At 40.2% G+C, this 27,972-nt stretch overlaps 1 protein-coding gene across 2 annotated transcripts; it reads right to left on the bottom strand.

Moving 5' to 3' along the window:
- Positions 1 to 10: 10 nt before the first annotated feature.
- Positions 11 to 27,193, bottom strand: usp33 (ubiquitin specific peptidase 33). Of its 2 annotated transcripts, XM_005729012.1 has the most exons (24): positions 27,005 to 27,193; positions 19,124 to 19,222; positions 18,929 to 18,982; positions 18,758 to 18,820; positions 15,182 to 15,331; positions 14,897 to 15,005; positions 11,609 to 11,678; positions 10,042 to 10,155; positions 8,930 to 9,008; positions 7,334 to 7,778; positions 7,079 to 7,219; positions 6,775 to 6,890; positions 6,324 to 6,496; positions 6,130 to 6,200; positions 6,001 to 6,034; positions 5,855 to 5,900; positions 5,562 to 5,742; positions 5,275 to 5,401; positions 4,929 to 5,098; positions 3,173 to 3,254; positions 2,949 to 3,057; positions 2,176 to 2,278; positions 1,414 to 1,482; positions 11 to 1,224 (listed from the first exon to the last, which is right to left on the bottom strand). In XM_005729012.1, the coding sequence occupies exons 2-24, from the start codon at positions 19,205 to 19,207 to the stop codon at positions 1,067 to 1,069; spliced, it is 2,748 nt and encodes a 915-aa protein (XP_005729069.1). In that variant the 5' UTR covers positions 19,208 to 19,222; positions 27,005 to 27,193; the 3' UTR covers positions 11 to 1,066. The 2 variants fall into 2 exon arrangements, with proteins under 2 accessions (XP_005729069.1, XP_005729070.1); XM_005729013.1 differs by lacking the exon at positions 2,176 to 2,278 and having other exon boundaries at positions 1,157 to 1,224.
- Between the last annotated feature and the right edge of the window lie 779 nt (positions 27,194 to 27,972).

Genomic DNA, 27,972 nt, shown 5'->3' on the forward strand with positions numbered 1-27,972 from the left:
GGGCACAGCATTCAACATGTTTTCATCAAGTTTTAATAGTGTCAGCCAGCAAAAATCAGAATAGATCTTACTCATATGCAAAAACTTAGAGTACAGCATTTTGTTGACTCCCTAATCAGCCAACACATTTAAGCAACACTATGCCCATACACAAAAATAATGCCTTTAATTAATCAGATTGCTCATTATGTTGCTGATTACATTACTACAATGTGCTTTCTGCAGCTGTACAGTTTTAGTGAAGACAGATCTGGATTTGCGTGCACATATCATGAGCAGCTTTGCATTTACATGCACTTACATGTGATGTTCCACTAGGATTTTAATGTTCGGAGCATGCATTCTTAAAAAGTCTGCCTGCCACGTTTCCACAAAAAGAAAAAAGAAAAAAAGAAGATAATAATAATCTATTGACATCATGTTAAATCACTCCCTTCTGTTATAAATAACCAAGTGCTGAGTTTTGACCAACATACTATTAGTACTGGTACATTCAAATACAAACCAGACATCTGTGTGAGCATGCCAATTTGTACTTCTACAGAACAGTGCAAAACACAAAATTCATTCCTGAGACTAGTCAGCAATTAGTCCCTTCATAGCCCAAGTGTCACATTTTGCTTTCCTTGTCATTTAGTGAATAATACAACAGGAAATAAAAAATATGTGGTATATCTACAGCAAGATGTATTGTGATTCATCAGTATCGGCAACACAAGACACATGGACATAGAACATGTGCTCATTTGGTCAAAGAAGAAAAAAAACAAAACAATATGGCATTCAGTGGAATTTCTTTTAGCTGCACATATTTTAAATGCTTGGTTCTGAAAACCTGAAACATGAGTACTACAGTGCTAATAGAAATTTATGAGCTTTTTATACAGATTTGTACAACATGACGACCCTTTTCAGTTAATTCCCTCTGTCAAAGGCTGTCACGCAGGAGTAAAGATGAGGTCCTTTGCTTGGATGCTTTTGAAACAAAAAAGTCAAGTGCAAAATAAAAGGCTTTCCGTTTCTTAAACGTTTTCGATGTTGTTGTGGTGCATTGTCAAGTTCTCAATTAAACGGAGCGAGTCTCCACCTCGATCTTCTCCTCTGATTGCGACGACTCTACTTCCTGGTGGCTGATGTTCGGTCGAACCGTCAGCAGCGGACCACCGCCGTAGATGGAGTGGAGGAAGTTCCACGTTTCCTCAGAGATCTGTCCTGAATCTGCTCCTGTAGGGTCGGTGCAATCACAAATGTATACATCGTAAATGTCAGCAACAGGAAAAACAGCTCTACAGTCCACAGCATCTCTGCAAGACTTGTTTGATGCTTTTTAAAAACCCATATTAAAATATTCAGACATACATTTCCTACTAAAACAGAAGAAACAGAATTACAACTTAAAAACGTTGCTTGTACCTTGTTTGAGTGTTAAATGGCCGTTCTTGTTTACTGTTATCTTTGAATTGTCGATAGGTCCCGGTGGGTCTGGAAAAAGACGAAGAAAAGAAAATTAGTTGTGAAATTACATACATCAGTAACAGAGTTATATTCTCATATCCTAACTGTATCAAAGAGCAATGATGTTAAAATGTCAAATGCTTTTGTCACACTACAAAAAAAGCAATATCTGCTCCCCATTCGCTACAGAGAGAAGACAAATATTAGAGGAGCAGAAGTCAAGACAAAGAAAAAAAAACAGACATTTGCAGGCGTGCCAGATGCAAGCTGTTATAAATAGATGTGACAATACAAAGTAGGGGAAGCAAAGAGAAAAAAAAATATGAGGACAAGTGGAACACCAATGAAATGCATTTTGACGCCTCATTTTGCTGGAGCAGGATAGAAACCCGACTCGGGGGACTAAAGCGAATTCTTTGAAGAAAAAAAAAATCAAAAGAAGGAACGGGGACTCCACAGTTTCTTTTGAAAATGAGCTGTTTGTAAAAACCTGAGAATTTGGATTTTCTATAGGAAAAAAAGAAAAGAAAAAAAATCTATTTGCCTTTTTCCCCCCCATATGTCGATGAAAACGTATAGACTGGCAGTTTGTTCTAGAAACTCTGTCTCTCCATAGTAAATCACATGGAAAACATTTAACCTTTTTAATCAGACATTTAAACAGGACTAGGGGGTGGAGTGGGGTGGGGGAATGGAAAGGCAAGACCTCTGTCCAATTACCATTGTCTTTTCCTTTGACAAAGCCCTCCCACTCACGAAACCACTGCATGCTGATGCAGTATATGACCACTGGAGACTCCTCCTCCTGGAACGCCTTGTTCAGCTACAGAGGGAGCAGAAGGAGCCAGAGAAAGGGAGAGAGGAAGTGGGGGTGGAGTGAGAGGTAGAGACAAGAGGGAGGACGCAAAGGGGTGGGGAGGGGAAAGAGGAGGGGTAAGTGGGATGGGATAGGGGACAAAAAAAAAGGAAAAAAGTAAGGATGAAAGGATTGAGAGGAAATGGAAAACCAAATCAATTCTCTCTGCTAGTTACTCCAATTAGAAGACAGTCTTAAAACCACACTGCACCAGTTTCATCTTTCTTGGAAAAAGAAAAAAAAAAAAAGACACATTTCTTGTTCTTCCTTTTTAGCTCTGTCTTACACTCACACACACTCACACTCACACACACACACCTATTCTGAGCAGCTATTGTGTGAGTGGGCACGCCGAGCAGGCAATAACAGCTGCATCTGTCCCAATGCATTAATGATAAGGCTTTCATCTGGCTTGCACCTCTCATCTCCTGCTGGGGTGAACAGCATCAACACATGCAGCCTATCAACTGGTTAAATAGACTGAAGAAAAGGGGCCTATACACACCTATGAGTCCTGGCTGCACTGACACACCGTGCATTAAAACACACACATACACAAACCAGTTTTGAAACTATCTAAATAAAGCCGCTGCTTGGACGGCTTTTCAAGGGAGGTGAGGAGTGGGTGGGTGCTTACCCTGACAAACATGTCCAGCTCTTGCTTACGCCTTTTCTCCAGCTTTTCTATCTCAGTCTGGCACGTGTGGCAGACATACAGGTGGTTGACAGCCGGTCCCCCTCCGTACCTGCGGGAAACAGTACATACAAACTCACACGTTACTTCAGCCAAAGGAATCGCTGGATCTGAAGATGCTTAAAGCCTCCAGCCAGTCTGAAAGCGGCCGTGTCGACTTCGTGTACCTGCTGTAAAGGTGATCCCACACGTTCTGCGGCAGCATCACTACCAGGTCATCGATGAATGTCGCTTTGTTGGGCGGCACACCTGATGAAACGCAGTGAAACATGAAATGCAACAGCTCGCATGGTTACAGATCAGTGCTGAGCTTAAACAGGGCAAGAAGCTCAACTATGCACAATTCTGTCAAATTCACTGCTCAAACTGTGCTACCAATATCATTAAATATTCTTCAGTTTCTCCTTTTTTCAGACCCCCAGAGCTTGTTATTAAAACTCCTTCCCAAACTGCATGTCTAAACTCCCCGCAGGGTGCGAGACTATGAAAAAGATTATTTTTTAGATCTCCACAGAAAGTTGTTTATTTTGCTCCAATTTTTGGCTTTTTCTTGAAAAACACTTATGATGTATTTATTACAGCCTGTGAAAACCCACTGTTTAATGTCAATTATAGCTCCAGATGGAACTTTGATTTATTGTATAAATTAGGGACTAAAAGAGTTTTTGAGCTTAAGATACTAAAAGTCAGGATACGGTGGCAACTCATTCCTAAATTTCCAGATTTTTAAATCACCTCTCTCTTTTGATCCAAATATTAAACACCAAATAGGTTGAATAAGCCCGTAAGCTTTATTATTTATTACACTTACAGGTTATAGGGTCTCATTTCCTTCTCTAAGCTAGGTTACACAAATAATTTATACAGCAATGCTGACCTGGGTTAATTAAATGTTTGTTGACTTTTAGCAAGTCTTTTTAAAACAGCAAGATCAAGAAGGAAGTGGGAGTAGGACGAAATAACAACCCTTCCATGTCGCTGCAATAAAGCTCTTTGAATTCATTTGTCAGCTTAAGTTCATCTTGACATGTGAGAAAGATATGAGCAGCAGTTTCCCCTAGACTGAAAATCTACACTGCTGCTCCCCCAACCCTCTTGAATATTTCATTGGGCCTTGTCTTATTGATTTATAATAGGCAAAATTTAATTAAGAACCTCTAATCTTAATAGGCAAGCAACAAGGCTTGCAGTAGGACCCTGCAGATACTGAAGAATGTGGGGGGGTATCTTTAATCTAAGATACTTTGACTAAAATGAACAATTCAAAGAAAAATTAGTGTGTTTTTTTATGTCTGCACCAGCACCATTTTACAGCTGTTTATTTCAAAAAGTCCTCCTGGGAAAACATGCAGCCAGAGCTTCTTGATGGAGTCTTAGTGTGTTTTTCATGGCACACTTGAACAGGAAAGTGAAAATAAGCTGTGATGTTTTCGGCTTTGCACACAAAATAAAACAACTGGCTGCACTGCCACAAAGCAATCATGGTTTCACTGCACTGATATTATCTCTGCTTATGTACCTGACTAGCCAGTTATTATGTGCTTAGGTGCTGGTGACTACCAAGCAGGAGGGAGAAAGCTGTAAGTGCTTATTTACAGTGTGTAAACACATTCTCTGTTCTGCACAAATTATTTTTCAGTTACGTCACTTCCATTCGCATGAACCCTTTTAGGACTTTTTTCCCCCTTTCTCTGCTAAAAACAGAATGAAGGATCATCTTCACAGAGAGAAGAAACCCCTCCCCCTCTTCTGAAGTTGGAAATGCCGTTGTCAGAATCAGAAATCCAGAGCGAGAACAAAAGCCAAAGCTGTGTCAAAGTCAAAGCAAAACGTTTTGCACAAAGCATTTAGACACAGGGCGAGGAAAAGGACAATCTGACCTCCGAGTGGCTTCAGCAGGAAAACTGACATTTTCATACGCACCTCCATGCAAACACAGGAAGTCATCATTGGAAATGGGCCCTGGCTCGGCAAATGTCTTGAACTTGTTAAGCCACTGGCGGGAGACGTAGAACTGCAGAAGGCTGGGCTCCATCATGTTGAATAAGCCCGACACCCTCCTACGTTCTTTCACTGCATCCTCATTGCTCTTTCTGGGACAGAAACAGATCAAATATTAATCAGTATTTTAGATGAATAAGCAAAAGTACGATCCAATTTTTAATAGCTGAGCAGCGTAGTGAATTTTAAAATGCTACAGAGATAAATGAGAGCTTGTTTTTACATTTGTTCAGGTAGGAGTTATAGAAGTACAGTGTGCCAGGCTTACTTATAAAAGAGCACGTAAGCTTCAGCATTCTGGACACAGGCTTCAGACACCTCAGTCACACTTTGGTCGTCAAATTCATACCACAGATTGTTCACATCATTCCTGCAATAGGCTATGTAGTGGCCATCTGGGAGAAGACAGGGGGATGTGTTAGAGCAGCATTCACAAATCTATCAAGTAAGTGTGAATTTTATTTCCAGGGGAATGAATGCAGGACACTCGTATGTGCCAAATGGTGGCAGCTGCCCTGGTCTCATGCAGAAAAGGGAGTGACTGCGCCCACTCACTGCTGGCAGTGCCATGATGACAGATGACTGACAGCAGGTCGTAGCTGGTGGTCTGGGCGGAGCTGTCTTTGGCCAAGAAAGGCTGCAAGTCCAGGCCGTCGAGGGGGAATGACACATGGGTGCTTATCTTGGTGGAGAACATCAGTTCGTGTCTGAAGCGCTTCAAGTGAATACACAGGATCTGAAGCAGGAGAATGAAAACATTTCTCATTTCAGAAGCTTGGCATTTGAAGACATATTGGATAAATATTTGGATTTCTTCATCATATAAATATCTAGAAATGTCAGTTTACCTCTGGCAAACTTTGCATTTTACAAAATTTGACTCCATTTCGTAATCTATGAGGGGGGAGGAAAAAAAAGATCAATGAGAGGAGCAGTCATTGCAGGTGCAGTCCATTTAGATCTCATTTTAGTTAATGTGCAATAAATTACTCACTTCTTGCATTTTTCACAACTGTACATGTTATCTCCTAAGGGGAAAAAATTAAAAACACAAAAACAATTATTGAGACATCATTCTTGATGTTTGTACTGGCACAACATATTTTTCCACCCACCCGCTTACCCTTTAGCTCATCTCTGGCAAAGAAAGCTGCAAGGCAGTCTTGTAGTGTAACCACTGGACCCCAGAACCAACTAGCAGGAGAAACAAACACAGAAGGAGGTGAATTTTAGACAAAAACAGAAAGCAGCTACTGAGTGGTGCCTGATGTAAAAAACAAATAAATAAAAAATACAGCATATGGGCTATAGACACACCTCTTGATGTACTCCATGACAAATGCTATCCACCCCTGTGGTGCATAAGCTTCCCCGCAGGAGCCAGCTTTTACCAGGGAGGTTTGGTGGGTGGATGAGTGGAGCTTGGCCAGGTCTTCCTTCCCTGGAATGGGCAACGAGATATCCTGGAAGTTCTCCAGGGTCACAGACACCTGATGGCCACAGAAGGTAGAAGTGTAATGGGTTTTTTTTTTTTTGCTTTTTCATTTGTTTGTGTTTTTTTTTTATTTTTTATAAGGATTTGTCAGGAGCTGTCACTTTGCAGAATTATCCTTAAGGCGAAAATGTCACTGTGATCACAGATCATCTTTCCTCCCATCATCAGAATGGCATTTTTTCTACCTACTCCTCTGTTGCGGCTCAACATCTCAGCATTTTCATTAACATTTCAATCGGATCTAACAACAAAAAGACAACCAAAAGCACTAACCCGATCACAGGTGAGGCACTGTACTGAGCTGACAATGGTCCCGTCGAACACGTCTGAGATGATGCTGCGATATTTCTTCTGGCGCTTGTTCTTTGGCGGGGAGAATGTGGTCACTGCTGTGAGAAAGCAGACAGAGGCAGAGAAATTTGAGAATACAGTACAGCATGTCTCAAACAAGAGTCAGCAAGGATAGTTTTGGGATACTGTTACCTTGCTAACCTCTTTATATTTACAGTTCTTATTCTGGGTACGACTCCCTCTCATAATGGAGATGAACTCGCTGGCACTAAACAAAGTTTAATACCTTTCTTGTGTGCCGGGTTCAGACTGGGCCAGCCAGAGGCTGCTTTGGGTGGACTGCTGGACATTTTGGGAATGTGCCCCTCCATGGGGACTGGACTTTGTGGTCTTGTAGTGTTTGGCATTTGGATATCTGGAAAGCAATCTGCAAGAAAAAAAAAAAAGACCAAGGTTTAGAGACTCTTAAGGTCATAAATTTAGCCGTGAATATCAAAAAGTCATCCCGTGAAATATGAGCCACCATTTCTCATGTGTTTACCTGACGCTCTGCCTTGAACCTTGATGGCTCCCTGGCTGCTGATAATAGGCGTGGTCTCTGTAGTGGTATCAACATCTTTGTCGATGTCCACTCCAGTGCTTCCACCCGTAATGCTATTAGTCCCGGAGCGATACAGGTCATTAATCATGTTCTTCTCCTTCTGCCACTCCCTATTGGCCTGAATCTCATCTTGCTCGGGAATCAGCATCTCTGCTTCGTTGGTGTCATCTATCAACGCATTCCCACCCTGCACTTCATTTTCGGCCCTCTCGCTGCTACCGCAGGACTCACATGACTGGAAGTCATTGTCTGACTGGCTATGGTTGTCCTCCTCGGGACTGTCGTCCATTGTGATGCTGTGAGACTGGTCGCAGGGCTCAGGTAGCTGCTCCTTCAGCTCTTCATGAAGCTGATCCATTAAGCAGCGCAGAAACTCCTGGGAATCCTACAGTGCAGTTAAACACAAAATATTAGCAGGGCAAGATATTTATTCAACTATCTTGGTCACCATAGCATGTGGAAATCAGAGCTCCTTATAACTCACCATTTATTCCTCCAATATATTACTGAGTTTGACAGGCAAAGTGAAGCACATCTTCTTCCAAATTACATAAAACAACCACTTCACCTCCGTGTTTATCCCAATTTTGATTACAACATCTGAAACCAAATGCTCATGAACGTGTAATCAAAGTTAATGAACCTCAGACATCCAATCTCCCTCTTCAAGCCAAATGAACTCTCCTCTCACAGGAGCTGGGGAATGTTAACTTCATTCAGAGCGATGTTTAATCCAAGTCTGTGCAGCCCAGCGTGGCGTGACAAATGAATACTCTTCAGCTAAAACCTCTGAACAAACAGTGGCCAGCCAAGAGGAAACAGGCCTCTTTTATCAATTCACCATTCAGGCTTATAAATCCCTTATTTACAGACACCAGCCAATGACACAAAGTACTACAATATAACTTCTCTGAAAAAACCTTTATGTCTATAATGCACAAAACTTTGCTTTCAAGTGCCAAATGGAATCAAATCAAGCAATTTACCTTTAGACCAGATGTGTGGCTGTGTGTATGTGTGTGTGAGTGTGTGAGTGAGTGAGAGAGAGAGAGAGAGAGAGAAAGTGCATGTTAGTGACTGAAAAGGCAGAGGATTCGGTTTAGCGGAGTGAGTGCTTTGAGCTGGAAAAAAAATGTCATTTCTGTAAAGGAATAAGAATAGAGTGATACGGAGGGAAATAAGAGAGACTATAAGATCTGGGGCATCTTAATAATCTGGGGTCAGACTGATAATAACCCCAGCTCAGCACAAAAAAAACAAAATTATCAAAAAGAAAAAGATCAATAATAGGCCTATTACATTATAAAAGCAAATGATCTTTCATCATATTTCAGACAGATATTATTATTTCGTACAACACAGTCGTCAAAGGTTTGCATCATATCACCTGCCGACTTTATGACAAATGAAAGACTCAAATACGCTGTTTGGCTCTAGAAAAAGGCTCAAAGTGTGACAAGTGTCCCATGTTTTTTGTTTTGTTTTTTGCATTAATGAAAACATTGCACATTCATTTCATCATCTGGGATGACCCACCTGCTGAGCGTATCCTCTAAACATGGGGTTTATGGCTTTGATCCCCTGGAACAAGTTGGTTGGGACCACATAGGGAGGTCTGCAATGTGAGAAAACACAGCCTGATTTAAAGATGTAATTTTTTTTGCACGGGTCACATGTAATGTTGAGTGTGAAATTAGAAACAGCAAAACTGCTCTCATGTGAAAGACTGTATATTAAAGATGGACACAATCAGCATGATTTTATCCATTGTTTTGCAAAGTATTTAAAGTTTGAAATTTTTTTGCTGTCACCATCTCAGCTTTGACAACAACAGAGGGCTGGATCCAACTGAATGGCTTCGTGTTGGGCCTATGAGTAATTTTGCAGAATATGACTGTGTGTTGTAGCAGTGTACTGCCACCAGGGGGGCAGTGTAAAAATAGATAAAAGAAACGTTGCTGCTCAAAGTCATATTAAGCAAAGAACTTCTTTATAGTGAAGTGAAACTGAGTGTAAAAACAACAAAATGTCTATCACAGCCAACACACTAATTTTGTTCCATCATTTTACTGCGTTTCCTGTTTAAGTGAATTTTTTAACCAGTCAGCAATCATCATCAACATCAGGCTGCATGCCATCATACCAAAATCCAGAAAGAACTGAGCCTAAAGTTGAGAGACACTGCGTGCTGATATGACAGTGGCTTGTCAATCACAAGCTAGGTCTGTCTAAAAGTGCTCCAAGCCTTTTTGTCCATTTTGACTTAAATGAGGAGAATAATTGACAATACACATATCATTTTGTATTCATTAAAACTCAAAATTTGTAAGAGACCATGAATTAATGGATCAATTGGGAAGTAAGGTCATTTTTCCACACATTTTTCTTAGTGCTGTAGTGAGATTAACGCTGACAGCACAAATTCTTTTATAATCACACACAGAAATTGCCCCTGCTGGCCACTGGAAATAATCCAGGACTTCCAGGTCTGAAAAGTGACCTGCATCCATCTTTTATGTACATTCTTTGCGTCATTTTCTAAACATCTTACTATTCGACTGGGGTGGTAATGAAAGCGACCCTGAATTCCAACTGTGGCATGGAGGCATGTTAATATTCATTCTTCAGTCATGTAAATAACCAAATACCTGTTCTTGTGCCACAGATCTGACACCAGCTTCTGGTAGCTTTTGCAGAGAGCGGGCTTCTTGTCCGTCCTCACCAGGCCACCACATTCTACAAAAAACTGTGTCAGGGGTGGGCTGCAGAAGGAGGGGGACAAAAAAAAGAAAGGATGAATATATCACAAGCAGGAATAAACGAGCCTTTACCAAATACTGTCCTTCAGCAAAACAGTTTGTCATTGGTTGTCATTACTGAAGAGTGGAGTGAAGTGTGTAATTTGAAAAAACAGAATGTAACAATCAACTTTGACACAGGAAGAAAAACAGAGCAAAGAACAATACTGCATTATTATAATATGTAGCATTTGTAAAAAGCTTTTTTGATACCTTAGTATTATCATACTACTCAAGGTTAAATGTGTGTTTTCAATTAGACTCTAAGATTAAAAAATATTATAAAGAACAGAGATCCAGAGAGGTTTCATTCTGGCACATCTACATAATGTTGCCTTCACTTTATTTTTTATTCATTTCATTTAAATTCATACTTTAGTCATTGAGTGATATCACAAATTCCCAGAGGTTTTGTCTCATGCGAGAAACCGCCTCACACAGCTGAGAGTTGAAGGACCTCAGACTGGCTGAAAAGAGAAACAGCTGAGGGGATTTTACTTGACGAATACAGAATGGACGGGAATTTGCACGAAAGAGACAAACTACAGGATGAATAAGGCATGGAGTGTTCCCTTCCCTTGGCAAGAGAAAAGTCCTTAGACTTGCATAATGACCCGAAAGTAACTGAGGAACGCTACGCTCACACAAACAGACATCAAAGCGAAGTTTCAGGAAAAGGTCCCTCCTTCTGCAGCTGCGTGAGTCAGTTCTTCCTATTTTTGGAATGTGATTTAGATTGCAAATTTTGACCCACATCTTTTCCCATTTTTACTTACATCCAGACACAGCATCATCCATTTAATTTAAACATTTACTGGCCCGTGGGTAGATGGTATTAGAAAGAAAGAAGGGCTTTGCTTTGTTGTTCCATGAAAAATAAAAGCAATAAGACAGCCTCGAGGTTTGTTGCAGAGCTCTAAGTTAAGTGACCACCGCAAATAAGCCAAACATGAGCAGTGAATCACACAGATTGGCACTTCAATAAACAATAAAAGATGAGTCAGACTGGAAGAAAAACAATAAAAGAAAGAGGAAAAGAAAGAAAGAAAGAAAGAAATGGTGGGAAAGGAGCAAGAAACACATGAGGAGAAGCAACAGAAGACTTGTGGGGGGGTAGAAGAGTTGGTGTTCATCTGTAAGAGAAGACCCTACAGGGAACTCCAAAAGGCCATTTCTGTCATCTCAAATGGTGCACTGCAGCAATTTTCACTCACTCAAATGAGCACAGCCGCGGTTGTTTCTCACAGTCAATAAGAGGCAGTCAGATGGTGTATAAAACAGCAAATGGCTATTGAATAGGCGCGTTAACAGTGTGAGAAATGAGAGGAAAGTTAGACGAAGAAAAAGCTGTCTGCGCAGGAACAGTGGGATAGACAGGTAGACGCAGGGACAGAAGGTGGATAAACAGCAGTCTCACCAGTTGGACAGGGCCTGGAGGGCAGCGTTCATGTAGCAGGTGTTGCCTATATTCTTCAGTCCTGTCAGGCCTGACGGAGACAGAGCACACCGGGGAAATTAAAGTAAGCCTTTCATCAACTCCTCGTAAATTTTAATGGCAGACAGAAAGTGTCTACATTTTCACAAGACCCGTTTCATTTCTGAGATTAATATTTTACAGCAGGGGCAGGAAAAAGTGCCTGCCTAGTGTATTTTAGACACAGCTGCTGTGGCCTGTGGTCTCCACCCCATTACACAGCTCATATTAATGGATTTTATCGCTCCTACTACAATTCAAAGTCTTATTTCTGTTTGGGGTATAATAACAATGGTCTGAGTTCTAGAACTTCATTTGCCATAATGTTTTGGGGAATGCAAGTGAGAACCTATGTTTCTATTTATTCAGAGTCCAGCCTTCATGAGTTTTGTTGCACAGCCACTGCACAAACCACATTAAACAAGGTCCCAGCATGCACTTGTCTCTTTCACCTTGTGAAACCACCGCCACAGGTGATAAAATGTAGAACAGGGATGTGCTTCATTACTCAAATGTTGCACCTATAAAAGCTGATTTCTGGAGTATATACACAACAACAACACTTTTGATAAACCCACCAAAAGAACAGATTTCCACTGTTACACACCAACATTCAACATGGAAGCTTCTGGGATGACAATCCCTCCCATCCACAGGGCACAAGGCAGTCAGTGAATGGTTTAATCAGTATGAAAATTATGTCTGATGGACAGTCACCAGAACTTGACCTAATTAAACACCTCAGGAAATATGTGGGTCCAGTGCCTTCATCAAAACACCAAATGAGGGAACATGCGGTGCTGAATTGTGTCCATTCCTGCTGTAGCGGTCCAGAGGTGTGTTTTCCTTTTATAAATATGTCGCCCACATATACGACCAGCCTGTTCTGCAGTGCACATTAGTTTTCAAAGCGTATTCACCATGCTTCCTAATCATATGATCTGCATGTGTGACAAAAATATCTGTGAAGCAGTGCCAGTGCCCGAGCTGCACCACATGAGGCGCAACATAACATATGTCATTTGGTGGAGCCTGTGTGCAAACATTACTTCCACAGTGACTTTGGTGGGACAGAGCTGACAGGAACCCACTGAGCTGCACTGCCGCTCATAGTCCTGCAGCATTGTGCAGTTTACCAGTTTTTGGCACTGCACGTCATCCTAATTTACCCTCATCTGCAGATTCATAGCTGCAAGTAAATCATTGTTAGTTGATTTTGTTTGTGTTTTAAATATATGTTTCAGATGACTAAGGGGGGGGGGGGGCTAGGCAACACATTAGCTGGCTTTTCTCAGCTCTAGTTATTTGAAGACTGTTTGGTGCATCAGAGCCGTTAAAAACACTCATCTTATTGCAAAAATTTACTTCTCTGTTTAATTACATTCATAACGTTCGCTTTGAACTAAACCACCTGCTGATTACCGAGCTCTTGCATTTGAGGTGTTCATCTTTAATTTCGTCAAACTTGGATTAAAGAGGCGATAAAACACAATTCAATTTTTGTCACCCCACTGACTTCAAAAGTATTTGATTTTAATAATTAAAAAGGTGTCTAAGGCAGCAGAGCTTCGACTTTTAATTAGAAGATCTGAATGTAAAACTGCTTCACTTACGACCTTTAAGCCGTTTTCACTAATGAACACAGGACACTGTCCGCAGCTGAACTCTCTCTGCAGAAAACAGGCAGAGATGCTGTCTGACTGTTTTCAGACACATGAAAACAGTCAAACAGCACAAATGACTTCTGCTCGCTCACTGTGCAGTTGCCTGCTTCCTTCAACTGAACATTGCACAGACTTCATACTGGGGAGCTGGCACGTTGAAGCATGTTCAGTGTTTGATCTGAGCGTGCAGGACATGTACCTCTCATATCTACCTTTGTTGGTTAATATTGTGAGAAACTGATTGCAAGTTTGCCAGTTTGTTGAACTTATACTTCACATTTTTGCAAAGGTCTTGACTGATTTTATTTGATTATTGTGCCACACATAAAAGCAACAATGTCAGCTCAAACAGGCTACTGGACATCTTTAACCTTTACCTAGCAGAGTGTATTCATTTTTATGATTTGAAATATATTTGTTACCATTAATTTGTCATCTCTAATAACCTCTTAATAGTTTTTAAAAGACTTGGCCCATTGGTGCAACAAGGACAATGGGTAGTTCATGTTATGTAAATGGACAAAAGTATTGAACGACACTTGCTAGTCTTTGCATTCAGGTGTTTTTGGTCTGATTGTCACAGATGAATAAAAATCAAGCCCCTAGCCATGCCATGTGGTTAATGCCAAAACTATCATTAATAAATTAGCCAGGAATAAATCAAATAAACAAGTCTGATCTCTTGGCAAAGTATGCCACAAGAAAAAAAACAAAAAACAAAAACAGTATAGTTGTTTGTTTCAGTGGACACGAGTTGTGCCGTTTTTTTGTTTTCTTGGTTTTTTTAAACTAACGTTTTTTTCAATAGGAAGAATATTTTGTCTCTACAGCAGGTACAGTATGCCCATGCTTTTGTTCAGGCTTCTGCAAGGATGTATCACTAAGGCAACCAAGAAAACAGAGCTTTGAAACAAGTGTCAGCCTCTGTAATTTACCTCAAACCTTTTTCTGCCTTTTTTAGTGTGGAAATCTAAACACAACGCTTTTATATCCAGACTAGTAATTTTAATGACTAAAATTGATAATGGTAATTAATAACATATTTTAAATTAGTACCATATCCAAAATAATAACAATCTGTTATGTGGATGACTTGAACATGGATCTCTGGACCAGATTATCCTAACTACCATAAAAGTCCAGCCGTCAAATGTGGACTTTTCTTTGGGCTTTCAAAAGAGGAAAAATGTCCATTTTGTGTACACAGTCAGAAATCAGGACATGTCAGCTGAAGCAAATTTAAAAATGGTCTTCAGCGACCCGAAAACCAGGGTCAACAAACACAAATCAATAGATTACAGCACATGAATATTTCATGAACTGCTGTATGACTGTGTTAAAACAAAATCTGCTTAAACTGCTGCTTAAGCTGCAGTAAACACCACCTCTCGTGGCAGATGTTATGTTTTTTGGCCGTCTGCCACAATAAATGGATGTGTTTAATATAAAATCTAAACTAGCTGTGTTGATTTGAATACTTTAATTTGAAAATGATAGTATTCATTAATAAGATCTATCAGCTAACTCTTTGTGACACTGATGTGGTAATCACTTAAACACAGCTCACCTCTGGCACGTATGTCGTCTTCCTCTTCCATCTCCATGTCTATGTCTTCACAGCCACCATTAGAGGGCACTCTCAGGGAGGTAGGACTCCCAGGGGCCTTGTTGCCATCCTGTAACAGACACACATAAACCTTATAATAAAAGATCTTGTCAAGGAAATACATAACTACAGTTTAATTGTTACTGGTGGAATTCCTCATTCGTGAATATGTAAACCAGCCTGTTCTACAAGTAAACTGTATCTTCAAGCTGTGAGATAACAATAGAAAGGAAGCCTGGCTCATACCTGACCCACGTTCTGCGGCAAGGGGAGGGGTTTGCTGTTGCTGTGGGGTGAGTGAGGACCTAGTTTACGCTCCAGGAAAACTTCCTTGCCACAGGCGTAGCACCACACACGAAGCGTGGTCAGGTTCACCGTGAGGTTGTGTCTCGTGTCCTATCCAAAGAAATAAATTCTATTAAGACACGTGTCAGAGCTCAAAAACAAAGTTTAACAAGAACACTGTGTTAACAGGAGCAGCTGACACACATGCCCCTGCTTCATAATCTTCAGCGCAAACTAACAACCAGCATCTTGTAAAATGGGTGGTGCTGCTTTTATATATAAAAACTAAACGTCTCTCCTGGCAGCTGGACTAAAGTTATTTTGGGAACAGTCCAACTAAATCATGGGGTAAATAAACTCATGACTTTTCTTCTCAAATTAAATTAATTTGAAAGAGAGTTTGCTTATTTAACACAATTTCAAATCCACCTAACTTCATAGAACATTAGTGCAGAACTAGTTTGAGTATATTATCCAAATTATTTTGTTCCAGGTATAATTTGTAGATCCTCCCTAAGCACGCTAATAAACTGATACTTTCATAGCACCTTTCTACTTAATTCAAGCACTCAAAGCATTTCCATACTACAAGTTTCATTCAACCAATCACAACAAACAATGACACATCACTTTTATCTATGTCTAAGTGCTTTTTAGTTAAACATTCACACTCCAATGGATGCACCGGGATTCAGTATGTCAAAGCATACGTTAACACATGGAATGGAGGGAGTGTGGGGATCAATCGAGGTCGTCTACTAAACCTTTTCTTTTGGTAGATGACCCACTCATCTACCAATCATACATTTACTGCTCTGAAAATAAGGATAGGATACAATCACTGAATGTCTGTGTTTCTGTTCAACATGTGGCTTGCAGAACAGGCAGATTATAGATTGTAGCTTTATTGAACCATCAAAACAACATCAGCAGGTGACAGAAGTAATTTGTCACAGGAAACAAAAGGCAATACAATAATATTTTTTCTTATTTTTTCAAATCCCTTCAAAGACCTGTTTCAAGTTAAACCTGGATTTTAGGCTAGGGTAAGAGTCTGGCAATTAGTTGTGATGGTTAGATTTCAGGGCAAGACACTTAGGAATAAATTAATATCAATGAATGTACCCCTCCATCTACACAGAGATGGTAACAGGGAAACAAACCATCTCAAACTGGGCGCAGCACTTACACTGGTCCATAGTAATACACCACCCAAATTTGAAGTAGAAACAAACAAACAAAAAAAAAGAAAAAGGATAGACTTCAGAGTATTTTAACCACAGTCAGACTAAACTGGATGTCTCAAGTCAAAGGTGGAGATCAAGGCAGAGCGAAGGCTAAAGGGGAAACGTGGCCCAGTTCTGCTGACCCACTGCTGTTGGGCGGGTTGACACGAGACCGAATAAGAGCAGCAGCACACACTGTATTATTCATCGGGCCTACATTAGCCTTCCCACAGCGGTGCAGAGCAGAGCTGGCAGAGGTGACACACTAGACTGAGCACAGCCTCGAAACACCACAATTTAAAACATTTATAAAGGGAAGCATGCCAGGTGGGGCATTCATAACAAACTGAATTCACAGAGCTTTACAGCATGTTTTACTAGCATATATAATATTTAACTGTTTAAAACAAATTCAGCTCCTTGTTAATCATGATATTGCGTGAGAAAAGGGAATAATGCAGTAAAACCTGTCCCATCACAACAACTCATGCCTCGTTCTCAAGCTATTTTCAAACTAAAACTAAAAGCACATTCGTGGTGTTGTGGCAGCGTTGGCCGCAATAAAACATCTGCTTTCCCCTGTGATCGTCATAAGGAGGTGGTTGGATCTAGTTTTGTGTGTCAAATAATTAAAAAAAAACAAAAAAAACCAAACAAACATTTGACTGTCAAGTCTCCTTCCTAAGCCTCTTCTGTCTTTAAGAGTGAAATAACTGAGTGCTAGGAAATGCAAGAGGCTACCATTCTTCTTCTTGTGATCCAATCAGGAACTACACTTTCAGAGTACCGGCAGCTTGAAAGTAACTGGAAAGCTTAAAATAATTTTCTTGAAATATGCAGGAGTTTACTTTAAACACCCATTTTTAAATATATAGTGGAGTTTGAAATACAAACAAAAGCAAATACCTATTTAAAGCTAGACAGTGTGGTATTCATAGGAATAACTGAGTATCCTCCACTTTGAGAGACGGTGATAACTGGAATTAAAAGTGCAAAATTAAGAAGTTGAGAAAGCAAGAAATGAAAGATTTGTTTCCCTTCCTCTTGTCACTGGTTTTGCTGGGGGGATATTTTAAATCATGTGACTGTAACTGAATGTGAGATGATACAGCAGTGCCAGAGGGATTTAATAACACAGTATGAGCGAACAAGTCCACTGAGTCATCAGTCAGTCATTATCTTCCTGATGTATGTACTGAAGCATCACATGCACCTCAGCACTGGTAGCAGGTAACGACCTTAGACCACCTTTTACAGAATTTCAGCAGAATAGTTTGATTTCAGTGCTCAAAACCTGAAATTTTTTTATTTTTAAGCTGTTTATCTGCCTGCTAATGTGCCAAATAATAAAAATGTACAGATATTGAGTTTTGGTCAGCTCTGTGATCTATAGCTTGACAAAAACAAAAAAAAACAAAAACATTATCCCCCTTTACTACTGTGTCACATACAATCTGGCAGTAGTCTCCATCACTGCGTAGTCAAGAGATTAAAATGGTTCTGTCCCCTCAGGGCTTCTGGAGCACTAATTAAGCATGGTCCCTATTCTTGAAAGATTTAGATGGCTTCAACTGGGAAGAAGGGGAAAAAAACAACACACACACACACACACAAAAAAGGTGGCTGGCGAGCACCGCAGACAAATGTCCCAGATAGAGGATCCATATTAAATTCATGAGCGATATCATTTAAAAAATGGCCAGCTAATATTAAATTTCTCCACCAGCACCCTCTGTATCCAATATCCCTCTTACAGCCTTTTCCAGATACAGACTTAAAAACGGATATAGTAACAGCCAGAGCAAATTACATGTTTGCCCCTTTAGTCCTCCTGTCCCCACATGGCCCTAGCGTGCTGGAGGAAAAGCTTTAGTCAACAGTGAGAGCACCAGAGGGTGGATGAGCTGCAGGAGGGGTAGTTACTGTAGCCATGGAACCGACAGTAATAGTGAGTCTCCTGCACTTCCCAGAGGAAAGGAGATTAATAATGGATGATCCACTGCTGAAACTGAACTGGATGTGTGGAGATGTGGCCAGACAGAGTTGGCTTGATGGTTTTTGAGAGCACGTGCACTTCAAAAGCTAAAAAGATGCACACTCGGGCTCTTTGACGAAGAAAAAACAATAAAAAAATAAAAGTGGTGCTGGAGGTGCTTTTATTGCAAGTCATGACTCCTGGGACCTGGTATTCCTGAACTACCATTTGTTCCTCATCTGCTTCTCCTTTGGTTGCATGTAATTTCGATTAAGTTGCATGTAATTTCAAATCCTGATACAATGGAAACGCACTGGAAAGTCTGAGATGTCTCACCTGTGAGTGAACAGTGCTGTGGTCAGCATGAGATTCTCCACAACCCACGTAGGGGCATCCATTCTACAGAGAAAATTAAACAGGGGATGCAGAAAAATGAAAATGCAGTCTAATGCGGATACTTTTTCACTAAGCAAGAGCAGCATTTTCCAGCAGCAAACATCGTCTTACCTCCAAACAGGCCCATAAATTTGGTCCACCAACTTTACAGTCTTGGCACTGGCCCTAGAAAAATGTGACACCCAGGTCAGGGTTATTTCATTTAAGGTGAGAAAGTACCAAAACAATAAAACCAGGCTTGTCATGCAATCTTTGTTATGCTGCATAGCACTTTTAATACAACAGGGGGTGGAGAGGGTCACTCACATGAGATTTTTGAATAAGTTCTTCCTTGGTGATCTCACCCACGCAGTCCAGGTGGGGGCAGTCACAGCTGGACACCGGTGGCATTGCTCACCCACTGGTCTGAGGATGTGAAAGAGAAAGAAAAACAAACCAACAACATTTAGTCCATGACTTGCAATTTGAGTTGAGTGACTCCGAATTAAAACAACAACAAAAAAAACAAAACAAAAGAAGAACAATATGGAGGGTTTCTTGTCTTAAAACTGCGCTTCTCAACCGTGTAATTGATAGCTGACAGTGTAACAGAGGATATATTTAAAAGAACAACTCTGATGACAAGCAAGACAGTCAGGCTTCGAGTAACCTGACTCATCGCCTCACAAGATAAATTTTTTCCATGGCTGCATGACTGGCAAATCCCCTTATTATCAGCCACTGACATGCCAAGCAGTGGATCATGACACAGTTGTCCAGCTCATGTCGAACAAGCAGTCGCATCATAAATGACTTTAATAATGACAAGGCAGACTGCTGAGATTTATGAGCGAGTTAAGACCAAGCATCAACACCCAGGGCTGAAAAATAAATCTACTCTGGAAGTGGAAAACAATGCCACTCCTCTTGAATAGCACAGACGCCATGAAAAGACAGCCAGCTTCCAGCGTGAAACATGAAGCCAGTGGTAAACAGTAAAACAAACTGGTATGCATCTAATGCTATTCTACTTTCTGAGCCACAGTCACTCATATTTATATTGTGGTTTTATTCTATGGCTTTAAGAGGTTTTGTTCTGACAAGTTGGATCCATGTAGCGGTGCTGTCTTTTGTGGCCAGCAGGGGGCGACTCGCCTAGCTGCCAAAAGACTTCTGAAAATAAAATAAAAAAGAGAACACCCCTAGGCTCCCTTCCTCCACGACTTCTGTGAACACTTTCCTGATGACTTCACAGACTTAGTCGCCAGTTTCAGGTTATACTGAATAAAACATGTAGTTATTTTAAGGCGGTTATTCTAAAAGCCAGAAACAATTATCTAGGGTATATTATTGCCAAGAACCTTTGAGTGTCTGCTGTGCCTCAGTTTTACAACAGGATCTATCACTGTTTTGTCCCATCTGATTTCAAAACACCATAATGGAGAGTACAAAAACGTGTCTCATCCATCTGTATACTGGATTTAGGGGCAAAGGTTTAAACACCCACATGTAGCTGCTTCACCTCCACTAATTAAAGTCACTGAACTCAACCTCTCACTGTGTTTGCTGATGGTGCCTTTTTTAATGGAGTTATCTGAGAAATAAACAAACACTGCTGTGTGGTACAGACTGTCCAGAAAGCCTTTGCTTCAGCTGTGCTAAGTGAAATTATCATATTTTGTATGGATGTCACTTAGCATCAATTAGCAGATGCACCTGGTCATACAGCTCAAGCTAATCAAGCTTGCTTGCAAAGAAACGTCTACTGAGAAATACACTTTGTAGAAGGGAATAAAAAAGGGTCACATTTTCACCGACAGCAACACTGAAATGAATGACACATGTCCGACTTGCATGCCTGAAAATCGTGGATTGACAATAAACACACTAAAATGAAAGTGAAAGTCACTCCAATGATCCCAGACACAGGCTTTAGATCACACTCCATTACCATTAGTGATGATGGTCAAATGGACAAATTGACTGTGCTGCAGTCAGTTGATTGAGAGTCAGAGACGTTGACAGATTAAAGAGAAAACAACAACAAAAAACACCAAGATGTACTAATTAGCTGTGGCTACAAGCCTATTTCCTGCTCTGTCTGATGGATGTATACGACATCATGCACCTGAGACTTCTCATCAGTTTTCATTAGAGCTTATTGATAATTTAAGGTTTTCCCTGCAAATGAAAATGCTGGCATTCACCAAAGAGGTTTTGCCCAGCACCAAAGGAAAATCACCAGCAAAAACAACAGGAAAATATATAGACTTCTGCTATCTGGGGTAACGTAGCCTCTTTGCTTTAACTATAAGCAAATCAATAGTGCTTACATAGCTGATTTTGAACCAGAGGATAAACCCTTACTCATTCACAGACAATTCTGGATCCCATCTGCAACCATAACAGGTTATAATGATTGATTATTCAGCTTAGGCAATTCAAGTTTCAGTAATATAATATACATAAGATGTATCCAGCAGTGCACCATGCTGCCAAAGTCTGCCAATAAATGACAAAAGCTCTTCCAAACTTCATCAAACACATTCTTGCACGTGCTGAAAAATTATGATGCAATTATCATTTTAGTACAAATGAAGAGCAAAATCTCTGTACTTCCACTTTTCCGTGTGAAAAGAGGAAGCTCAACAAAGACATGAATCCCGTGCAGCGGGATGCTGAGAAACCGCTGGAACTTTCCATTATCGGGCTCCTCATCAAGGACGCAGTCGAATCCCCTACCCCGAAGAAACAAAACAGAAAAAAAAAGGCTCACACACTGACACAGATGGCCTTTAGGGGAGCAGGGGACGTGCGGGTAAAAATGACAAGGGACGCTGGTGGCTCGGGGTCTGCCTATCCAGAGTGCTGTGTTTAAAGAAGCATTTCATCATAAAGCAAACGGCTGAGTGTGAGTGTTTGCCGGAATCATATTTCTCTTAAGTCACATATTACTCCATCAAACACTGGGCAACAACTGTAAGATATTAACACATCATATTTTATAAAAGGGGAAAATAGAAAAGGCTGCAAATGAACAGGTGAAGGTCACTCCAAAATTTCAGGGACATTTTGGAGTGATCTTCTTGCTGCCTTTGGTTCAAATCCAGCTCTTCACAGCAGACAAAGTTTCTCTCAGAACAGATGGCTTGCTTTAAAGTAGCTTCTTTAGCTTATTTGACATCTTGTTAGCCTGTGTTAACTCCTGATAGTTTTTCCTCCTTATCTTTAAGTGGTTTTGCACAGTTTTGTCCACACCAGAACGTGATCAGTTTTACCTCCTCGCTGTCCTCCTCTCTATTAATTAAAAAAAAATTGATGTGTACTTTCTTTAAATTTACACTTTTATATTTCATTTGTGCGCAGCTATAGAAATAGTCACTGTTGTGGGCAAAGGAGCTTGCAAAGAATAGTCACTGTTGTAGGGTTTTGTGAGCACAAAACCCCACAACAGGTTCTGGGTAATGTCACTGGACAGAACAGAAGCATTAAAGAAACAGAAAACATTATTACACACATTACACAAGTGATAACACTTTGCAGTGTTTTTCACGAGGCACAAAAGCCAGTAATTTCACTTTTATCTGTTGTGTCCGATATGGACGACAACAGCCACTAAAAGGCTTAAAATAATAACTGCTTCTTTTTTTTAAAACTGAAAATACCTCTTTAGTCTTAAAACTTGTGTCCCAGACCAATGATAGCATCATTCACCACAAAGCTCCAAAATGTAGTCGCTGGCACAGGTTACAGCAGTCACATGTACTTACAGGGTGACTGAGAGTGCTTTATAAAAATATGAATGTTTTCCTTTTTATCCAGCATTGGATTTTTGTTTTCAGTTTCACTTCATTTTATTGATATACTCATGGTGTGCTTACAGGCTACTACACATCTTATTTGCCTTTACTTTATGATATTTTCTCCTTTAAAACATTCTACATAGCTTATCTTTTTTTAATTACTATTATTCTACTTTAAAGTACACTGATTTCTGTCTTATCAGTCATCTCTTATGCACTTACAACTCCACTAACCATCACAAAAGGTGCTATATAAATAAAGACTTACTGATTGATGACAGCAGATTCACTCAGCAGATTTAAACCACATTAATGATGAAATGACTCATACAGAGTGCCACAGCATACACAATGTCTTTAAACCTATGATATACCGCTTTGGCTTGCCAACAAGCACAGAAGACACCTGTTAAGTGCAAACGTATCAGTAAAAAAAAACAAAGAAATACACACAGGATATAGCTCCATCTATTTTAGTGCAAAGAGGAAGATGTGCATCCTCAAAACAGAGGGATGTACTACAAAGTGAGAATAATGGGTTAGTGAGGTATGTTGAGCTTAAAATCCGAACTTCCAGCGTCACAACTTCTTTTTACCTTCCTAGATCACCACTGTGACTATTGCTGCTCAAATAACCTGGTCTGGAACAGGTTAGCTTCAGAGTTTACTTTAAAATATGTGTAATTATGCACCACATTTTCACTGATTCTCTTCAACACAACCAACAGCTCCATGGCTCTGGGCCAATAAAGTGATTGCTCTACCATATCTTATTGTTCATGATAACACCAGTAAAAATGTTTATGAGATATAAAAACCTCATAGCAATAAATCATTGCTGTAGCAATACCATGTGTTTATGTTCCCTGGTGCATGCAACAAGACAATACCGCACGAGCACACAAGGTACATGTCAGCCTTCAGTGTTTTAGTAAAAAGGTACTTCAACAACTTCCAAAAAAGCACACTACTCTGGAAAATATGCAAGAAAAGTGTTCCCACCGCGGGTGAAAACAACAAATTTGTTTCACCACTCGAGGCAAAAACACAGTTGAGTACAATCAGGCTACAAAGGAGGAGATGCTAGCAGCTGGAGATGTGTTACCCAAAGGTACACAAATGTCTCCGCCAAGTGCCGCTAGAGCACTCGCTGGTTTGAATCTGCATGACGGGAATTGCAAATGATAAATGGAATTACTGATGCAGTTACATGCTGGAAAAGCGGGGCTTTAAGCAGCTGGTTGAAAGCTCAACTCAGGACACGAGATTCCAGTTGGAAAATATTTTTTAATTTACAAGGTTAGATTACTTTAGCTATTCTAAAATGTACGTGTTAAGAAGTTATTTAATACTTTTACTTAACTTTGTCACAGGAAAATCTCCCTAGGTTAGTATTGCGCTTACATTTGATTTATGCTGCATAATGGTGTGTCACTATTACTGCACTATAATGCCACTGGCACTTTGTTTCAATAGATTTGCACTTTGAATAACAAACCGTGTCATCAATGACAGTAACTCATTAGAAAAGAGGGATAAAAAATGCTCTTCATTCACTTACACTTATAAATGCTGCTGCCTGCGAGCATCAATAAAACGTTGCCCAGCATTTTTTCCTTGTATCATCAAAATTATTATGTTATTGTTGTTTCTTGGAAGTTGACCTATATCACCTTCTTCCCTAGTTTCCACTGATTAATTTCCCTCTGAAGAAACCTTGCTAAAATGAACTCTTTTTAATGACTTGTTTATTTCTTACAGTCAGTATTTTTCCATTAAAACACCAGTAAAAGTCCTTTGTAGAACAGCCTGTCTAAATGAGAAGAGCCAGCTGTTCACCTGCCACGCCAGAACTACCTTCTCTGCTATAAATTAATCATCTAAATTATAAGTCTATTAATCATTCTATATTCCGGGGGGGGGGGGTTTACATTGTCCAAGGATGATATTGATCCTTTACTGGGGGACTTTGTTCTATTTACATGTAACCTATTCAGTCACAGCTTACTTACACTACCAAATGAAGGCCTGCAGTCAAGTTCATTTTTCTCCCAATCTCCTCCAAAGTTTGTTTAACACAGACAAAAACACTTTGTCACCAAAAATATTCCATTTCACTTTGATCTGGCCATAGTCTAAGGGATTTCTACCTCTCCATCATTAAGCTGTGGTACAGAGTCAGGCGTAAACACAACGGGTTAGTTTTAATGTTTCTACAGATCCAGTTTAACATTTCAGAGCTCAAATGTGTAGCAGTCACGTTTTTTAATAACTGTTGCGCTGAAAGTGCACTGAGTGACAAAATAAATTACTTTCTGCAGTAATACTCTCAGCTTATTTGCAGAAAAGTCATCTTTTTTTCATATCCTTTATAGACTTTTATAAGGAATTCCTCTGACCGAAGCAGGAGGCACTCAATCGCAGTCAAGTGAGCGTGCACAGAGCCTGAAGCAGAAAACCAGGTTTAAGAGAGAAAGCTGATCATTGTGATTCCCTCCCTCTATGATTGTTTCTTCTTTTGTTTTTTCCATTGTACAGCCCACAGACAACAACAACAGTATGAGGGGGGGAAAGAAACCTCAGAAGTACACACAGGACATAGCTCCATCTCATCAGTCGGTGTTTGTGGTTAATGACATGAAGCCAACTTTGTGTATTGTTCCAAGTGCTGTTTGCACTAATATTACTCTTCGATGCAGATGAAAAAAAAAGATGCACATGTAAATGCATCATTACAAGCCAGGCCGGATCATCCAATAGCCATTCTGGGCACAAAATCACGGGTCGACAATGCTTGAGTTACTATCCAAGTAGCACATAAATGTTTTCTCTTCAATTTGAAGTCTTCTCGTTTCTAATCACCCAAAGAAATATATAATAAAATACTCAGCGACTAAACAATTAGTTCCAGGTCTGTCTTTGAGCAGAAGATGGTAAACATTTTGAGTTTACCAAGTAATTAAAAGCAATCAGTTTATTTCTGACAAAATGTGATCCCCAAAACTAGAACTGCTGATTCATCCATCATCTTAGCAGTGAGAAAACAATGATAGTCCATTTAATATCTGACATTAGATAACAGATATTATAATTGACAGCGGGAAGATGGCAAATATTTCAGGGTTTTTCCTGCTCAGAGTGGACCTTTGGGGGACAATGCACATAAACACAATTGCTCTGCATATTGTTAGGCAAAAGAATTAACAGAATTGCATGCAAAGTTGTTAACATCATGTTTATCACAGTAAAGGTGGAAAGCCAAAGGTTTATTTATGCAAAAAAACAAAACAAAAAACTGCATCTGTGTCTGGGTTTGTAGCGTCATGATCTGGTCAAGACAACAGCTCGACTGGGAGATATGAAAAGTTCATGTTCAGTCACGTGCAAGTCAATAAGCCTGCTTCCTCCCTTCAGCAAAACCGTCTCTAAGTCGAAGTTAACAATCAATGACGCCTTTGAAACTGATTTCATTTCATACCAACGCTAAATCCCTGCAAAGTGAAACAGGGCGAGGTTTCGTTCATCTTACCAGGCTCCTCGCAATTACCTGGACTTTGCGGCCATCCCTGCAAAAGCTGAAGTGACCTTAAACTCTGTAGTACACACCAGGAAAATCTGATTAGAAGCTAGTTTCACTGTCAAGCCTCGTGAGATTACGTAAAGCTGGTGATAGGAAGAGTATCTCGGCTAACAAACCTTTCTTTGCACCGTTTCACTACCTCCGCCAGCAACGTGACAATACTACATGATATAAACTGTGCACAAAGGGGTGGCGCGGTCAGGGTGGGGCGTTAACCCGAATCTCGCACCACTAATGAAAGCAGCGATGCTGGCTGTGGCTGTAGCTGTTATCTTTAGGGAAATTTTGAAATGATAAGTAGCAACACAATAAACACCGGAAGGCGGAAAAACAACAACGCATGTAAAGCTTAACAGCTCACTTTAGCAACAGACTGTCTACAAATGGGTAGCATTGGCCACAATGTTAAAAAAAGAAGAAAAAAACTCAGTTAAAAGGGGCCATGGTTTAACTACCTTGGTTTAAAGCAGCGGGTGGTTTAGCCTCACGTAGATAAAAACAGTGAATACTACAGATGTGTGTGGCTTCGGCCTTGTCCAAAGTGAGCTGTCAAAACCAGTCGAGGCGTTGACAGCGTCACGGGCTGACTAGCACTATTTCGCTGTTAGCCTTAGCATGCTAACGGCCATCCTAAGAGCATTTTATCTGACGTAATACCCACAAGGAACATATAAAAACAACAAAAGGTAAACGTATTACCCTCCAGAGAGAGTGTTTAGGTGAAATGGTTAGCCAACTTACTGGCTAACGTTAGCCTCCTGTGATCGGGGACAATCCCACAGTGACTACGGCACAGTCAGCCGCAACGTCAGCCTTCGGCCTTACCTGCTCGGTACCAAAGGACGCCGCTTCTCAGGTGGATCCGATGGTACTCCCGGTCTGCAACATAAACTCAGTCTGTACTTAGAGAAACATATTAAAGTGCAGTCCTTTCTTCACATTAACGATAACCGTCCCTGTCGCTCAGCGTGGTTGCTAACGTTACTGCTGTCCCCGCCTCTTTTCCGGTTTAAAGAAAACATACGAGCCCTCCCCATCCTGCTGCACGTTTGATTTTTAATTCTATACAGTCTATAATTTTGTTTTTTTAAACAGCATTATAGCCTCACTGTAGATTATTCAATTAGTAAGTCACATAAAAGCAAATATTAATTATCTTTTGAGCCTAGTGATCCGCTCTTATCAATATTGAGGATCGGATGTGATGGGACAGTTATGGACTATTAGAGAAAAAACTGCCAGCGTCTTTAAGCTTTTTTCAGTTCACTTACATGAAGGACAAAATGGGTAGCAATAAAGGAAAAAGAATGATTTGGTGATCATTAAAGACAACATGCCCTGTAATAAACCCATCCCAAGCGCCATCTAGTGTTTTCATAGTGAAGAAATCCCCTCTGCGTGGATCCAACCACCCCAGAGTCACCAGTAGAAAAGCTCCACTATCAGATCGCGCTCGTGTGGCACCATCTAATGTCCCAAAATGTTCTTATAAATGGATTATAAACATTAATGAGCGGTTATGTTACAGTGTGATGCTCACACAGCTGGACTGCTAAGTACTTCAACTGTATTGCTGTCCACTTCTTTTTGGCTAAGCAAATGATGAAGATTGTTATTATTATTATTTTACAGCTTTACAAAAATAGCAAAAAGCAAAACATGGCGATAGAAATATATGATTATACAATTGATTTAATGCAAAGATAATAACCCAAAAGGTAGAGAGTTATTATACCACCACGTTTCACACAGCATATTATGAATGAGAACAGATTTCTTAAAAAATAAAAATA

The sequence above is a fragment of the Pundamilia nyererei genome, unplaced genomic scaffold, assembly GCF_000239375.1.
Source record: "Pundamilia nyererei isolate P.nyererei 1_Seehausen unplaced genomic scaffold, PunNye1.0 scaffold00031, whole genome shotgun sequence".
Classification (NCBI taxonomy): Eukaryota; Metazoa; Chordata; class Actinopteri; order Cichliformes; family Cichlidae; genus Pundamilia; species Pundamilia nyererei.